Genomic DNA, 13,197 nt, shown 5'->3' on the forward strand with positions numbered 1-13,197 from the left:
TTGTGTGTGAACATGTGATTGTGTGTGAACATGTGTGTGCATGAACGTGTGTGTGAGTGTGTGTGAACGTATGTGTGTGTGTATGTGTGAACGTGTGTGTGTGAACGTGTGTGTGTGAACGTGTGTGTGTGTGTGTGTGTGAACGTGTGTGTGTGTGTGTGTGTGTGTGAACGTGTGTGTGTGTGTGTGTGTTTGTTGCTTGTTTGGTAGTGTGTGTGTGTGTGTGTGTGTGTGAACGTGTGTGTGTGTGTGCGTGAAAGTGTGTGCGTGTGTGTGTGTGTGAACGTGTGTGTGTGTGTGTGAACGTGTGTGTGTGTGTGTGAACGTGTGTGTGTGTGTGTGAACGTGTGTGTGTGTGTGTGAACGTGTGTGTGTGTGTGAACGTGTGTGTGTGTGAACGTGTGTGTGAATGTGTGTGTGTGAATGTGTGTGTGTGAATGTGTGTGTGTGAGTGTGTGTGAACGTGTGTGTGTGTGTGTGTGTATGAAGTTATGTGTGTGTGTGTGAACGTGTGTGTGTGTGAACGTACGTGTGTGTGTGAACGTACGTGTGTGTGTGTGTGAACGTGTGTGTGTGTGTGTGTGTGAACGTGTGTGTGTGTGTGTGTGTGAACGTGTGTGTGTGTGTGTGTGTGAACGTGTGTGTGTGTGTGTGTGAACGTGTGTGTGTGTGTGTGAACGTGTGTGTGTGTGTGAAAGTGTGTGTGAACGTGTGTGTGTGTGTACATGTCTACCTATCTACCTAAAACAAGATCTGTACGTATGTATGAGTACCAAAGAACAGCGAAAGTCTCGATTGCCATTCAGTCACGCCAATCAACACACCTGTGGCTTCCACAGTGTTTCCAGCAAGATGAAATTCTGTCTTGACCTCTGTCATTTGCCAAAAGACTTCTGCACTGCTCTGCACTGCATTGAGTGTTTTGCACTTGGAGTCCCATAAAGCTACAGGGCTTGTTAGGCATATCGAACACAAATAGCTGTCGTGAACCTCTGGGCACATTCCCTTAATCTGTCCAAGTGAAACACCCTAAGGTGGATGCTAGAGAGATAAAGGGGCTTTGGAGTGGACCTGAAGGGTAGCCACAACCAGTCTATGGTCAGTATTGCAGAACTCGCCGCTCCGGTTAATGCAGCAGTTTTCAATGGCCATTGTACCCATGTCACTAAACCATTTCCAGTGATGTGCTGATACCAAAATCCAGAAATCCTCAAAAAGAGGAGGCTATTCTGTGCTGGTAGGATCAGTTTCCGAACCACTGGGACCAACAGAGATCTCATAGCCAGCTCAGTCACATCAGGATACCGCATAGAAGTCTCCTAGTACAATGCGAATGTCTTGCCAAAAACAGTTTTGGCGAGAATGCCTCTTTCACATCAAGTTTATAAACATCAGTAGGAACATACAATAAGAGATATAGCCAAAAACAAGTTTCAGTCTCAATGTCCTAATATGTGTCAACTGGAGCAACCTCCACTACCGAAGGTTGGAGTTGGTTATGGCTAACCCCTGGAGATGGTGACCATTGCATTTGCCTGACCAGTAGTAGGTGTACCCACTAATCGTGCTGCTGCCAGGTCTTCTCATCTCCGAGAGGGCAGCCACCTCAACTCCTAACCGCTTCAGTCCCTTCAATAGACTTCGACCTCCACAGGATTCACAATGGGTTGGCGGCTGCTGGGACACAGGCATGACGAGTAATCCCCACTCTCATCCTGCACCCCAGCATTCATCCTCCCAATGTCAGCAAATTTAACTCTGGGGAGGACTGGCAAGGCCCACCTCTCTTGAGCTGCCTAAAGGGCTGTGGGGCAGGATTTGGTACAGAGTAAGGGCTTGTTCACATGCCGTATTTTCATGAAAAAGAGATACATGTGCTTTAGTATACACACTTTATCGTGTTCTATGTGTATGATAAAAACATGTACATACGCTAAACAACGGCATTTAGTGCGTGCAAGATATTCCCTATTTTTTTAATGACTTTGGTGATACATGGAGCTACAGTAATTGTGTGCATAGATAAATGAGAGTCTAATTATTAAAATAAATGATAAATCAAATCATAATACAATTTAAAAAACATTAACATCAATAAAATTAATGTAATAGATAAATAAATACATGAAACAATTCATTGCAAGGTAACGTGATCGCACCTTATATGTAATAAACACAAAATAAAAAATAAAAAACTTATTTTTCATTATAACTGGCTAGTTCTTCAGACCTCAGCAAATGAGACTGGAGTAAAATAATTCATATTCTTCCTTTTTTTATATCAAGTCACCTGGAGGCGAGAAGCTTCAACACAGGATCAGGATGACAAATGCAGAACAAGGACGAATAAAAACGAAAAATTTCACAAAGCAAAATGCATAACTGGCCTGTAGATATTACATCATTACTGGAATCAATTAATATTTCCAAGATATATAACTGATATTCCGCTTTTCTACTTCGGACGAGGAGATAATTTCAAGCCACTGTTTACTTATTACTAAACAATACGAGACGAACAAGCACTGACGTTTCGAAAGATTTAAACTCATCATCAGATTCAAAACGAAAGTTGATTTCCTCATTATTACGAGTACCAATCTTATTCGAAACGTTATAATGTATATTGATATTTTCTACATTTTACATCCTTGGTTTAAATGCCTATCATATACTGGACAATCATTATTCGTTCCCATACCTACAGTACTGTATATGATATAACTAACACATCTTAAGTTATAGAATAATCTAAACTACAAAATGAACTCAAAGATGTAATATCAAGGCATCAACTACACATTACATTGAAGAAACTGTTCGTTCTTACTCACATATATTCTACAAGCAACTGATTTCTTTGCCTTGTCAGCCATCACCTCTCCGTAACCTGGGAATTGCCAGAAAATTGATCGTTATATAAGTAATTACTTTCTAAGGGATCTTTGTTATTGTCATTGAAATACATTAGGAATGTCATGTACGCGCGCGCGCGCGTGTGTGTGTGTGTGTGTGTGTGTGTGTGTTTTTGTGTGTGTGTGTTTTTGTGTGTGTGTGTGTGTGTGAGGACAGAAAAGAGGGGGGAGGGAGGGAGAGAGAGAGGGGAGAGGGAAGGAGAGAAGGAAGGAAGGAGGGAGAGAAGGAAGGAAGGAAGGAAGGAGGGAGAGAGGAATGGAGAGAAGGAAGGAAGGAGGGAGAGAGGAATGGAGAGAAGGAAGGAGGGAGGGAGGGAGGGAGAGGGAGGGAGAGGGAGAGAGGAATGGAGAGAAGGAAGGAAGGAAGGAAGGAAGGAAGGAAGGAAGGGAGGGAGGGAGAGAGGAGAGAAGGAAGGAAGGGAAGGAGGGAGGGAGGGAGAAAAGGGAGGGAGGGAGAGGAGGGAGGGGGGGAAGGAGAGAGAGAGGAGGGAGGGAAGGAGGGAGAGAAGGGAGGGAGGGAGGGAAGGAGGGAGAGAAGGGAGGGAGAGAAGGAAGGGAGGGAGGGAGAGAGCACAATAGAAAGAGAAAACGAAAAATATGAGAAAAAGAAAATCCCACCCCGACCCATACACAAACCTGCATGAACCAACCTTAAAAACCCAAGCTCATCAAACGCCCTTGTAACAGATGGAGAACCCTGTATCAATCACAGATTTATCAGTGAAGAACCTCAGCCTGACGCTGTTTGTGGCGGAAAGTGGGAAGTTTGGCGGATTTGTCCCACAGTATTTCGTTCTGGGAATAAAGAAAAAAAGATATGTATATGAATATATATACTCTTAAGAGAGAGAGAAAGAGAGAGAGAGAGAGAGAGAGAGAGAGAGAGAGAGAGAGAGAGAGAGAGAGAGAGAGAGAGAGAGAGAGAGAGACATCTGAGACTTTTGTGTAAATAAGGTGTTTAAATCAGAATAGAATGAAAGATTTGACTGTAAACTTATCAATTGAAAGGATGCCTGGAACAAATAATAATAATATTGATTAATATAAGCAAAGCAGTAGCAAATCTATTTTTGATCACCGCAATCCAAAGAACGGAATGAAATAGCATAATGTATAGACAGAGAAAATGATTTTAAAACGAAGAAAATACAGCGGATAACACACACACACACACACACACACGCACAATCCTCCTCCTCACACCTACCTCTGTGTGCTAATGGTATCATTGATGGTCAAATAGTCGAAGCTGCAAGAAGAGTGCCCTTCCAAACTGAAACTCAAGTAATCAAAGCTTATGGCAGGGCTCGCTGAAACGGTCACGGTGAGGTTGCAATCAAGGAAGTTCGTGTAGGTTCCCGGATAACCTGGACTGTTGATTATGCCCACAGAGCTGGTGGCTAATGTGTCTGTGCACACTGGGGGGAAAAAGGGGGAATAAGGGTTTATTTTGCATAATGAAAATGGGGAAAAATGAGGGGGGAATTAAATTTATTTAGCGTACTAAAACATGAGAAATATGAGTTTATTTTGCCTACTAAAACACGAGAAATATGAATTTATTTAGCGTACTAAAACACAAGAAATGAGCTTAATTAGCGTACTAAAACGAGAAACACGAGAAATATGAATTTATTTAGCGTACTAAAACACGAGAAATATGAATTTATTTAGCATACTAAAACACGAGAAATATGAGTTTATTAAGCATACTAAAACACAAGAAATGAGTTTATTTAGCGTACTAAAACAAGAAATATGAATTTATTTAGCATACTAAAACACGAGAAATATGAGTTTATTTAGCGTACTAAAACACAAGAAATGAGTTTATTTAGTGTATTAAAACAAGAAATATGAATTTATTTTGCCTACTACAACACGAGAAATATGACTTTATTTTACCTACTAAAACACGAGAAATGCGAGCTTATTTAGCGTACTAAAACACGAGAAATATGAGTTTACTTAGCGTACTAAAACACGAGAAATATGAATGTATTTTGCTTACTAAAACACGAGAAATATGAATGTATTTTGCTTACTAAAACACGAGAAATATGAATGTATTTTGCCTACTAAAACGTGAGAAATATGAATGTAAAATACATTCATATTTCTCACGTCTTAGTAGGACACGAGAAATATGAATTTATTTTGCATACTAAAACACGAGAAGTATGGGTTCAATTTGCGTACTAAAAGGTGGGAAAATTGAGTTTTACTTGCGTACTGATAGAGGCAAAAACTGGGTTCAATTTTTACATTAAAGTGCAGGCTTGATAAATAAATTACATACATCTTCCATTACCACTTGTTTGCAATAATTGTGGTAACAATGTGTATTAGAAGTCGCACGGAGGAGTCGTAGCAGAACCGGTCCCAGATTAGGAAAACTATTCGGAGAGTTATTCAGACAATTCGAAAAGCTATTCGGACAATTAGCAAAATTATTTGGACAATTCGAAAAGCTATTCACACAATTCAAAGAGCTATAAGGGCAATTCAAAAGCTTTTCAAACAATTCAGAAAGCTACATGGACAATACCAATATCTATTCGGACAGTTCAGGAAGCTATTCAGACAATTAGCAAAATTATTCAGAGAAATCAAAACGCTATTCGGACAATTGGCAAAATTATTCACAAAATTTTAAAAGTTATTCGGACAATTGGCAAAATCATTTAGAAAATTTGAAAAGCTATTTGGACAATTGGCAAATTATCAAAAAAAATTGAAAAGCTATTCAGACAATTGGCAAAATTATTCAGACAATTTAAAAAGCTATTCGGACAATTGGCAAAATCATTTAGAAAATTTGAAAAGCTATTCGGACAATTGGCAAATTATTAAAAAAAATTGAAAAGCTATTCGGACGATTGGCAAAATTATTCAGACAATTTGAAAAGCTATTCAAACAATTCGAAAAGCTGTTTGGATCATTCGGAAAGCCATTTAAACAATTGGAAAGCTATTCGGACCGTTCAGAAAGCTATTCAGACAATTCCCATAACTGCTGGTGACAGTTAGAAATGGTGGCCATGGCTTGGGACTTGCAATAAGAGGAGGGTAGTAATATGGTTGATAATAATTGTTAACAAAGAATCATCATGTAGAATAAACATTAAGGGCATTAATGATAACAGCAAAAACAACAACAATAATGATGGTGCTATATATGTCAATAACTGGATGATTCTTTATGGAAAGAACTGTTTACAAATAAAACCCCAAAACTCAATAGAGATTTTACTAATTAAAGTACTCCTCCTCCTCATACTACCACAGAAAAAAGAATAAATAATGTGTAAATATTCCCTTTCTATTTCTTTCATTATTTTCTATATAACTAGTCCTAGTAATTAACAACGACAGTAACGAAATATAAGTACTTTAAAATCATAAGCGATTAAAAAATTAACTCATTGGAACTTACTTGTATAAACGGGGGCGCTCAAGCATGGGTCAGCTGTTGTAGTTGTAGTTGATGTGGTAGATGATGTTGAGGTTGTTGTAGTTGTAGAGGTTGAAGTTGTCGTTGTCGTAGAGGTGGATGTAGTTGTAGAGGTGGACGTTGTCGTAGAGGTGGACGTTGTTGTTGAGGTGGACGTTGTCGTAGAGGTGGACGTTGTTGTAGTTGTGGTTGTATAATTCTGTTCAAGTGAGTTGAGAAACGGGTTAAAATTTCATATAGTATAGTGATACACTTTAGTAAACTGGAAGCCAGAAGTAGGCTATTATCCATAAAAGGTGAATATTTTGTTAGATTTCCAAATGAAAGAGATACGTTCATCTACACATATACTCAAATTATTGGAGAGAGAGAGAGAGAGAGAAAAAAAAGGTTTCTGCTTGTGCCCCCTTTGCCTTCCGCGGAGGGACGCTTGAAGAAATGCCATTTGTACAATCGTCATTTTAATCTCATATTATCGACCACATCCCTTAACCCAAGTCCCAAGGTTGGTTTACTGATTTACATAAATGAGATTCTATATAATGCTGTGTTGTTTACATGCAGGGATATTTAATAGCTCATTGCTATTTTATAAAGTGCCATGTGCCTGTAACCCAGCTATATCTATATGTAATTACTATATTCTACATACTTCTATAATCTCACATGTTTGTCACATATGTATCTTCACATACATATACATATGCATATACGTCTGACCATTGCTTCATCTGCTTATTTCTCTTTAATACACTAGTTGTCTATCCCTTCCGCTAGAGCTATGTATTGATCTAATGCTTGCTTGTTCGTCACCGGTCGTCACATGCTAACAACATGACTGATCTTTAGACCACCGTAAAGGAGACGAGGCAGACTCCAAGGGAGCCAAGGAGCAACACCTCGCTCCGAGGAGCAGCCGCACTCCAACATTACTATTCAATAAAGAAGTCAAGACAGAAATATGTAGAATATAGTTATTAGATATAGATATAGCTGGGTTACAGTGCCCCGTAAATCCCTATAGTTTTGAATTTCTAGTTTTGTGACGAAATGTATATTTTAACCATTTGCAATTTCAACTTCAATGACGGCTGCCATGAAGACTGCTGTGACCTACATAAATGGAATTAAAAAATACTACAAGCGGATCTTGGATTCTCCTAGCACCTCAGCAAAAATGAAGTGTAGGTTCTGCTGTTACAAAGGCAATTTCTGTGTGCATGCGTGTGCCCACACACACACCAAAGGGTACCAGTAATTATACTAATAACTAATTCAAGGCAATAATTCTATTCTGAAATAAAACGACAATAATACTGAACTGACATCATAATAATGATGATAACAAAGTAGTAGTCGAAGTTATAAATGACTACTAGCGATGATAATACTGTTAATATGACTACTAGTATTAGCTGTAACAATTTACAATAGCACTAGTAATAACATATATCAGACTTTATAATGCTGCCAGTCTAAATACGTTGTCTCCAGTTACCATACAATTTATTTTTTTAATTCATTTGCTCTTTTTCTATATGTAAATATCATATTAATATTATTAATATTATTATTATTATATCTTACTTTTCCCTGTAAAAATAATGATTGTAAAGATATTGATGAAGATGAAATCAATAATAACTCCAATAACTACAAAAGCAATAACAATAATATCATTAACAATAATAAAATGAACAAATTAAAAAACTATCAACTTACGCAGTTTAGCGAGATAGCAAGGTTGAAGCCGATGTTCACTTGCGAGAAGTCAGAGGAGAACTGCACAGTGAGCGAGTTGCCAAAGACGGCGGGCAGGGGCAGCACCCCGGCCTTCCCACAGTAAGAAGACCTGGAAGGCACAGAAGGGATAGAAAGGAGTGTTGCTTCTGGCCAAATGTGGGCTTTGTGTGCCTTGGAGCAAATTATTTTGCTTCAGAATTCAGCCAGCATTATCATCATGCACACACACACACACAGACAAACACCTGCACACACACACACACACACACACACAGACAAACACACGCGCACTCACACATACACACAGACAAACACACATGCCGACGCAAGCACACAAACATGTGCAACCATGCACGAATGCACATTCACACACACTCCCACTCATACCCCCCACCCCCACACAGTCACATACTTAATAGATGAATGAACCAATACGTAGGCAAATAGACCATAACAACCAGCAAACATCCAAGGAGAGAACAGGTGACATTCATTGGCTTACGTGTACATCCCATCAGTAAGGTTCAGAATATCGTAAGGGCATCTCTCAAGGGAAATATCGCAGAACTGCAGCACAATCTGGCAGACAGAAGGCGCAACGACGCTCAGGGAACAGGCGGTGTTGTCTTCGTAAGGGAGAGGGTAGTTCGGACTGTGGATCTGCAAGCAGTCTCCCTCAGCTAGCGTGATTGGGCCTGTTCCATTGCAGACCGAGACTGGGAGATGAAAAAAACGAAATAAAGAGATAATTGCATTGAAGAAATGAATATGTCACAAGTATAGGCAAAGGTTTTTATTAGAAAATGAATGTACATTTTGGTGGGTTGGTACGCAGAACATATTACTTACAAATGGACTGCACTCCTCGGGGACAAAAACTCACTTACTCCAGCCGGGAATTCTGGGAGTAGGGGAGGGAGGGAGGGAGGGGGGATTCGGTAATTTGGGGATTCCTACATATATCCAACCTTGCAATGACTGTTCTTTGTTCCAATTACTCACGGTGTAATATGCGTGAATCATTGCAAATGACAAATTCAGAAAGTACGAATAGTTATCTCCTGTAAAATGATGCCTCTCTTCACACATTATATACGAGGTGAGACATTACGCGATAAACAGTACGAGCAATAATTATAGTTATAAACGTTGGCAATGCTGTTTGTTGACCTCAACGAGGCATGTGCCATGTTCACTCACGGAACACGGCTTTCAGTACTTTTCTTTTATCGTTTAATTTCATTGGGTTGTTAATTAGTGAATAAGAGCGTAACTATTGAAAAACTAACGACTCACATTTCATAATGCTAACAATGCAATAGAAAAGAATGAGACAACTATCAGTCATGAACTTTTTGTTGTTTTAGGTCACCTTAAAAACTAAATGAACTTTGTCCACACTTGTCGAGTTCGTGGGCATTGACATGACACCTGTCAACTGTCTTAAACAAAAATTAAGAAGCTCGTATCTTCTTGCATGAGCAAATACACATCAAGCTTCAACCACCCAATTATAATATTATAATTATAATTATTATAATTATAATTATAATTATTATAATTATAATAACCCAATTATTATAATTATAATTATTATAATCGAAAATTCCCTAAGGTTACTAGATGGAAAAGCTATCAGATTTGAAGTAATTGATTTGACAAAAATAGGACCTTTGAATGAAATAAGATATCTCGGCAACTGGAAAGTCATATGTAAACAACCAGCTTCAAACAAAAATCAGGGTTGCACATAAGGTACAATATGTAGAATTGGATATAAACATTAAGAAAATCAAAAAATTATGGGGACCAGATACACAAATAAAAGAAATAACAAGAGGGATCAAATCAAAGTATCTGGACAATACAAATGGGTACCAACAAAATCTTTATAATTAAACTTAAGAGGTCCACGCAGAAACCAAAAATGCAAAGAAATAATAAAACTAAGAAATAAAGCATTCAACAAATGGAGAAAAAAAAAATAGAGAAACAACTGAACAAAAAACAAAAAAACAAACAAAATTACCAATTACAGCAAGAAATACAGTAGAGACAGCAAAAAAAAAATAGCTGGATAAATTTCTGCCAATCCCTCGACTAATACGCCAACTAGAAAATCTTGGAATCTTATTTAAAAACTTGCTGTTAACAATAAGAAACAATAATTATTTACTAATTCATAATGGCCAACAAGTTCAAGAAACCAAACATGAACTAGAATTGCAAACAGAAGAATTTCAAGAAATAAACATAAAAACTAAATATCTGATAACAAAAACTAAATAAAAAAATATAACAGAACTACGAAGCACGAGAGGTTGAAGTAAAGAACTCCCATTAAATGAAATAATCTCAATAATTACAAATGCAAAAAATTAGTAGAGCCTATAGTCCGGATGAAATTCAATATGATTTTTCTCAAAAACTTCCCAAATGAAGTATTAGAAAAAATATAAATTTTGTTTAATCATTTCTGGATAAAAGGAGAGTATCCTCCAGAATTTATAAAATCATTAGTGAATCCAATTCTTACTCCAGGTAAAGACCCAAACGACAAAAAATCCTACAGATTTACAAGCAGAATAACATGCATAGGAAACAATTAATCTGGTGGCTAGAAAATGACAAAGTGAAGACCTAACAGGATTTAGACCAAATAGTTCAACAATTGATACAATACACATAATTGACTTCCATATCAACAAAGCCTTCAAAGAGAAAAATAAGCTCAGATCACAAGCCTACATTTAGAGAAAGCATTTGATACCGTCTATCATGATGCAAATATAAAAAGCAGCAAAAATGGAAAGAACTGGCACCCCACTCAAATGGACTCATAGCTTCTTAAATGACAGATCTTATCAAATAACAATATGAAACAAGTCTGCTGAAGAGAAAGTAACAAGAGGACTACCACAAGGTTCAAGTTGAAGTCCTTCGTTATTCAACATCATGACAACGGATCTAACCCCGACACAAAAAAGCAAACAAAGCAATATAAGCAGATGACATCATAATAACCCATCAAAACCTAGAAGCTAAAAATAACTTAAAAAACAGGATTAATACAAATCATAGAATGGGCAAATAATTGGGTGCTAACAATAAACCTAACAAAAAGTGAAGTAAAGGTCTAGAGTTTGATGCTCCAAAACTAACCAGGAAATACCACATAAATTACTCAAAACCTAAAATAGAATAAGGTTCATCTACCATCAGTCTTTGGTGCTGCTAATAACACAGCAATGAAAAAAATAGAAATCATACAAAATAATGCAATGAGAATCGCCACAGGCTGTTTAAAAACAACCCCAGTTGATGCATTATACACTAACAAATAAGCTGCCCATCAAAAATTAAACTAAAAAAACAAGAGTATACCTAAATGTTAAAGCTACTAGAAAAGCCAGAACCTACATAAAATGAAAGTTGAGTGCTGATATGCAAGGTATATTTTCGTCATTTAGCAGTGACTATGAGGCCACTGCAGCTTAAACTGTTATATCCCATTCTATTTTTTCTGCTCTGTAAGACGGCAGTGTCTAACTACGCACGTCACTCTAAAGTAACTTGTACCTTAATCCGAGGGGGAAGGGCGAAGGGTACAGAGGAAATCGCCCAAAACAATAAAACGAGAAGTGGAAAAAAATTCGAGCCAAGCTTCGGTCACGGATGATTCGAATCGGTTTCGCTCACGAGGCAACGAACGAATCCCTTCCTAAACGCAAAAACTACCACATGCATCGCCGCGTGAATCAAAATCCTTACGGACTCGACCCACTTATTAAAAAAGCTCAGTATATGCTCTAAATATGCAAAATAAGTTTACCATTTGGTTGGTGGGGGCCGGTGGGCATGGGAAGTTGGGGAAGGGGGGGGGCGGTGAATCTATGATTTCCGCTGGGTATGTGCAGCTAGAATACGGTTATCACACATCACAGAATTTAGTATTATTCCTGGGACTGAGCGGAGGGCTATATATTCGCCATAAGAAACTCATTTTCACCGGAATAATGTGAAAAAGTCGGAAACGGATAGCAACACTCGACAATCCTATCTTCTGGAAGGCGCAATGAGTACTGGGACCAACTGTTAAATTTGCCGGTAGATGGCAGCGTATGCCCATTGTATATTTGAATTATTAAAAAAAGGCAGAAAATGTACATAAACATACGCATTATGTGGTACACAATAGGAATATAAATTCAAGAAATTTGTATATTGATGTATTGCGATTAAAAAATAGAAATAGAAAAATACATTAGAAGTACAGTGTCTTTTTAAGAGAGTTACAATGGCAGGTCATGAATTTAAAACCTAATCTGGCGGTACTTTTTGATTGCTCATATATTTTGATATAATAAATGAGTGTATCTTATTCCTCCTTTGACATTTTCTTCATATCTCGATTAGGTCATTTCGCAAACATATACCTAAGATATATGTTCAGACTGATATAAAAGTAATTATAAATATACAATACATTGTGTGTGTGTGTGTGTGTGTGTGTGTGTGTGTGTGTGTGTGTGTGTGTGTGTGTGTGTGTGTGTGTGTGTGTGTGTGTGTGTGTGTGTGTGTGTGCAGTGTGTATGTGTGTTCATACGTGCGTGTGCGCATGGAATGAGGAAAGCTCATAACACACGACTAAAATTGAATACTTAGACATCAAACCTAGGAAATGTCATTCTGAAACAAATAAACTAACCTGAATTTTCTGCGCAGGGACAAGTCGGGACTGGCCAAGCTGTCGGGCAAAAGATATGCTGTTAGTAGCTGCTGTCACAGTTCATTTTCTCAAACGCACACATACACACACACACACACACACACACACACACACACACACACACACATACACACACACACACACACACACACACACACACACACACACACACACAGCAGAAGGTTACTGCACTTTAAAACAACTGGGAAAAGATATAGTAAAATTACTTGAAATGATATGTAAATTTGACTGATTTTTTTACATTTTAAAACTTTATCAATATCTCAGTATTAACAGAACGGCGGTAATGTAGATATGAAATTGCAAATTGTTTGCAAAAAGGTTAGGATTTTGGA

The 13,197-nt window shown here is 37.9% G+C and overlaps 1 protein-coding gene across 1 annotated transcript; it reads right to left on the reverse strand.

The window, feature by feature from the left end:
* Window positions 1-1,594: 1,594 nt before the first annotated feature.
* On the reverse strand, window positions 1,595-12,859 carry LOC113821584 (protein SpAN; the record flags this gene model as incomplete). The annotated part of the gene is given in 7 exon segments (XM_070117368.1): window positions 1,595-2,890; window positions 3,566-3,710; window positions 4,123-4,333; window positions 6,352-6,568; window positions 8,092-8,221; window positions 8,615-8,828; window positions 12,821-12,859. Coding segments are annotated over 6 exon segments (938 nt in total), but the record flags the coding sequence as incomplete, so codon positions are not given.
* Between the last annotated feature and the right edge of the window lie 338 nt (window positions 12,860-13,197).

The sequence above is a fragment of the Penaeus vannamei genome, chromosome 40, assembly GCF_042767895.1.
Source record: "Penaeus vannamei isolate JL-2024 chromosome 40, ASM4276789v1, whole genome shotgun sequence".
Classification (NCBI taxonomy): Eukaryota; Metazoa; Arthropoda; class Malacostraca; order Decapoda; family Penaeidae; genus Penaeus; species Penaeus vannamei.